At 34.0% G+C, this 5661-nt stretch overlaps 1 protein-coding gene across 1 annotated transcript in view; it reads right to left on the reverse strand.

The window, feature by feature from the left end:
• Window positions 1–1713: 1713 nt before the first annotated feature.
• LOC106470932 (sperm flagellar protein 2-like) overlaps window positions 1714–5661 on the reverse strand; it is an 88905-nt gene continuing 84957 nt past the window's right edge. The window contains exons 22-25 of the mRNA XM_022400433.1: window positions 5149–5225; window positions 3563–3713; window positions 2994–3144; window positions 1714–1805 (exon numbers count right to left, since the gene is read on the reverse strand). Of these exons, the coding sequence (XP_022256141.1) occupies window positions 1714–1805; window positions 2994–3144; window positions 3563–3713; window positions 5149–5225 (471 nt within the window). The remainder of the gene's footprint in view (window positions 1806–2993; window positions 3145–3562; window positions 3714–5148; window positions 5226–5661) is intronic.

Below are 5661 nucleotides of genomic sequence, written 5' to 3' on the forward strand. Positions count from 1 at the left end.
TGGATGCCAAGGATGGTCAGCTATCCACTTTTGCTTTACTAAAGTAAGTCCATAGGTTAGTATGGTCTGGAACAGGCATATTTATGAAGCAAATATATTTACAAGAAAACCTATTAGCAATCTTGTGGAACACCCCATCTTAACAGTGTGCATCATTAGCCATGGTTATACATCTTGGCCATACAGTGCAGATTTGAGAAATAGGAAGCATATCTGGACAGGCAACATTCGCCCCTGAATGGGATCCTAGTTCTAAATGGGACATGACACTGGAGGGAAAAAAAATATATATATATAGAAAAGATAACTTACCCAGTCACAACCACACCAAAGTTTGAAGAATCCTAACGAGGAATAAACAGCTACCCAATGAAGATAGAGGGAGATGAACATATGAGGTGTAGTCCTCATGCCTGACTGAAGAATTTCCTACAATGGATGACAGAGGAGAGATGCCAGGAAAAAAAAATAAGGTGCCTGATATGATGTGATGACACCTGGAACAGAATTCAGGAAGAAAGAAACAGGAAGGAATAGACAATCGAATCAGTTGATGAACACAACTTGGAAGGGTAGAAGAAGAAAGATCTTGTACAGATGAATGGTACCAGGAAATGAAAAGATGGGAATGGGAACCACCAAAGGACATCATGCGGGCAATGTAATAATGAAGATCATGTACTGGACATAGAATTCTATCTGGATCAGACCAAGAATAAAGTTGGGAAATGGATGAAAGTGAAACTGATGAGAAGGAAAAATGTCCCTCCTGAGCCACCAAAGTTTTGGGTAGGAAAGATTAATCCAGATAAATTAGGACATATGTGGAATGGGGAAGAAGTAGATGAAATATCCATAGCAAATATATCAGATCAACAATGCCCACAACCTAAAAGGAATAGGAATAAGTTTGAATTGATAGGAGAAACATGGAACAAGAGGACAAAGTTCAAATGGAGGGAGTGGAAGACAGTAAAGAACAATATTGACATTACAATCTGGAAGAACAGCACAATGAGGAGGTCTACAAAACGAGAAGGAATGCAAAAGGCATTAGTTGGTCCAGTCCTGACTAAGAGGATGAGGAATCAGGAACCAAAAAAAGAGGTGACCTGGTGTTTGAGTAAAGTGGTAAAAGCACTGAGATGAGGTGTACCCCACTGATTGCATAGCCACCTGAAAATCTGAGGGTCAAGAGAGAGTACTCCATGGAATAAACCAGGTCAGGTCTTAAAAAATGATCCACCACAAGGTGAAAAGCACCCGGAATATGACACGCAAAGAGACTTATTTGCAGTATCTGGGCCCAATACAGAAGTTCTAATGTTTGACCACAAAGGGAACAGGAACAAGTGCCTCTTAGTGATTGATATAGGCCACAATGGTGGAATTGTCAGAATGGGGCATGATGTGTCAGTTCAGTACCAGAGGAAGAAAATGAACAAAAGCATTATGTACTGCCAGAAGCTCCAAGATATTGATATGCTAAGACATTTTGTTCTGATACCATTGTCTGGAAGCATTCTGATGATGTACCCATGCTCTCCAATCATGGAGAAAGGCATCTGTGAACAGATGAAAATTCGTACAAGGTGCAGAAAGCAGTACTCCCAGCGTTGTATTGTCCTTGTTCAACCACCAATGCAGATTGTCTGTAAGGGAAGGAGAAAGGGTAATTTGGGATCCAAGGAGTCTTGAGAAAGAGTCCATTGGTCATGGAGAATCCACTGAAGAGAATGCATATGTGCCCAACTCAAAGGAATAAGGGTTTCCAGAGAAGCCCAAGTCCCCAAAAGTGACAGAACCTTGAGTGCAGAAACAGAGGGAGCACTAAATGCACAGACAACTGAAAGCACCATCAAATGGTGATGAAGTGGAGAAGGTTGGGCTCAAACGAGATGGAGAAAAGGAGCCATCTGTAAGTCATGAAGATAAGTGGAAGGTAGATGAGCCTGTGAAAAGACAGTGTTCTTCCCAATAAGATCCCAACAGCAATGAAACTGCATGTGAATGGATAGAGCTGAAGAGGATAATTGCACCAACGTGGAGGTAAGAAAGGAAGAGATATTTCCTCAAACCGATCAAGATCATTGGAATGCCTCAGAAAGGAAGTGTATGTTGGACAAGTACTGTAGAAGAGCTGTAAGGGTAAAATGAGAATGAGAAACTGAGCATGGGAGAAATGGATAGGTATTTTCAGGGACAGCCTCATACACTGGCAAAAGTGACACCAACTGGTGGGAGCCAAGAAAGGGTTGATCAGCCTGATGATAAACCAAAGCATAATGATCATAAGCTCATGGAAGATGAGGCATGCTAACACCAGCCCTCAACTGAAAAATGAAATGCTCAGCATGAATCTTGATATCAGGGAAAGGAAGGAAAACAAGGTACTCTAAAGTAACAAGGAAGGAAAAGTATCATGGGAAATCAGTCAAAATGAGAAGATGGAACACACCTTAGAATGCATATACAAAAAGGCAGAGTTAGATCTAGCAGAGAGGTCCGTAAGGGAGGCATGGCATAGTTAGGTGTGTTGCACTCCTATTGCTTGGAGGGTTGTCGCAGGATGATTTACACGCGAGACGCAGTTAAACCATGTTGATCATGGGGTACGTGAGAGTTCAAGAATTGTGGCATGCAAAGACAAAATTTGCATATAGAGGGCAGCACTGAACAGAATAGCTATACATTTGATATTCTTTGTGGCATAAATATCTCTACATCATTTATATATAAATCTCCTTTGTGATAAGTATTTACAAATTATGCTAAAAGCATTTTAAGCATTAAAATAAAGTCTAACTGATGCCCAATAATTTTAGTAGGTGAAAGTTTATATAATCCAAGTTACTTTTAAACAAGAACTGAGTATCCATAAACCTTAAAACGTTTTAAAAATTACATTACAAAATGACTAATATTATACAAAAAACAACAAGTGTGCATGTGACACACTCTGAATTCATATTCATTAGCATACTACAACAAACCTGGCACTTTTTCAAGTTCTTTCCTAAGTTCTAAACATATTTCATCACTAGAAGGTGCTACTAGTATTTTTTCACCAGTTGATGATATAGTTCCTAATTCTGTTTGTACTTCTGTTAATTCCACCTTCATTCTGATAAGATGATCTTCAGTCTTGAAAAACAAAAATGTGCAAAAAATGTACAAACTAGTCAAAATATAGCAAATAAAATAAACACCTTAAAAATGTACAAACTAGTCTAAATGGTGTGATTAAAATAAAGGCATAAAGTAGTTCAAATGGAGCAAGTAAAATAAACACATTTTCTGTGTAGAAACAATCAAGACATCAACTAAATTCTATAAATGACATTTTTGGTAAAAACCAATTAAAATATTAAGTCTTCTCCTGATTAGTTAAATCACCAACTGAAAATTATAGCTGCTTGAAAAACAAAAGAGTACGAACTAAAGGTTGAAATTTAATTTTTATAAAAAAATGGCATACTGTTATTTGACGCTATAACCTCCAAAACCAAAGGAAATCATCACTCAGAATAATTCTACCAACAGCTCAAACCTTTGTACTTACCTTCCTTTCAAGACAATCAAGAGCTTGTTTAAATGCTTCTTCTAAAAGCTTTTCAGTAGTGTTTAATTGGGTTTCTTTCAAATTGCACTGTTGGATAGGTTCACTGCCATACTTTCGTTTTTCTTTACCTTGCTGTGGTGCGAGCATTAAACTAAACATACAAGTTAATTTTGTGAATAGTTAATCTTTTGATGTTTTTTTTTCATGAATTATGTAACATTTTTTACTAGAAGTGCTGCTAACAATAATAATTACACAGACTTTTCATTATGCTACACATGATCTTGACTACTTAATGGGTCACTAGTATGTCCAGTTTATTCCTTAGGACATTAAATATGGTCAATTTCTTCATATTTCAATACACACACATATACAACTAATGTCTGACTTACTTAAATAAAAAGAACAAAGTTTTTGTTTGCAGAATGCTGGATAACATGCTATGCAACATTTAACAGCACATACAATTCATTGGCTGGATTTTTCGTGGCTCAAACAAGATATAATTGTTATTATAAACTTCACTGAAGCACTATTAAAACATTTTCAATTTTGAGATTAAACTCAACAGTAAATTACCTAACAAATAATAAATTTTTTATCTAGCCAGATAGAAAATTTTCCAAGAAAAAGAAACTTTTTTTTTTCTATAAATCAATATGAGAGTATATAGAAAAAATAATTTGCCTATTACAGATAGTGTACTAAAACATAACAGATGCAACCAAGCAAGTATTAAAGATGAGCTAAACATATGAATAGTCTGATATTTACACTCATTTATATACATATATACACATTCATCACAATTAGACTGGCACAAAACCAACATTTATTCATCAATGTGCATACATTTCAGAAAACAATCATGTATTACTAAACTACTAAATTCATAAAAGAAAAAAACAGGAAATAATACAAAATAATAATTTTGACTTATGTATTTTGGCATTAATTACAGATTAAGAATTACAAAAATTACAATTAACAGGAAAAAAAACTCAAAAATTTCAAGCATTAAACTAATATTTTGAAACATACCAATAACAAAAAAATTAGCCCATAATGACTAGATAGCATAATAACACTCACTTATATTACAATGTACATAACAATAACAATAAATATTCTGACATGTTCCACTGGTGAATTATAATGTTAAAATTGAGTTTTTACACCCACAGTGAGCAGAGCACAAATAGCTTATTACGTAGCTTTGTGCTCAACAACAAATAAGCAATATTCTGAGATTCAACACTAAAAAAAAAAATTATCAACTCAATAGTTACAATGCACACTTTCAATAATAACAAATGTGATTATATCATGCTTAACTTAAAATGCATTTCTTCACATTCTTCTTAATCTTAGGGTAATCTAGAAGAATATTAAATTAAATTAGCTGCAGTCAAATGTGAATGTAATAATTTCCATTAGGCCTAGATATAGAAATCCTTGATACTTTGCAAGCTTACACCATTACATTGAATTTCCAAGCATGTTTGTATAAACCCACTAACACTAAGATTAAACAAGCATATGTGAAAAAAAAACAATATTTACATAAACAAATTATGACTTACTGAGGATATAAACTTTTATTTTTCTTGTCAAGGATTGTCAAATCTGATGTATTTCCTATGTTTTCAGATGTTACAACCTAGACATGGTTTTGATATTAGTATATATATCCATACTTGTGTAATTGAAAAAAAAGATACATAAATTTTAATTATAAAAGTAATTACTGAAACATGCTGTACAAGAACATTTTTCTAATATTATTATTACTATTAAGCGAAATTTTAACAACAAGCCTGAAACTTCTAAAATAATTGTAATCAAATTGCTTAATCTTTCATTTTATTATGCATTACTCTTAAAACTGTGGTAGAGCCTAAACAACAATAATTAAGTGATGAATTAACTGGACAACTTATTACATACAAGTGTGTATGTACATATGAATATAAAACAAAGAAATGTACTTATAAATATACACATACACATAAAAACATAATAATACATATTGTTACGCCTCCGTTCGTTAGTTAATTTTCCGTAAAAATTCTTTCCGAAGAAACTTTAGCGATACA

This window comes from Limulus polyphemus, unplaced genomic scaffold (assembly GCF_000517525.1).
Source record: "Limulus polyphemus unplaced genomic scaffold, Limulus_polyphemus-2.1.2 Scaffold108, whole genome shotgun sequence".
NCBI classification, from domain to species: Eukaryota; Metazoa; Arthropoda; class Merostomata; order Xiphosura; family Limulidae; genus Limulus; species Limulus polyphemus.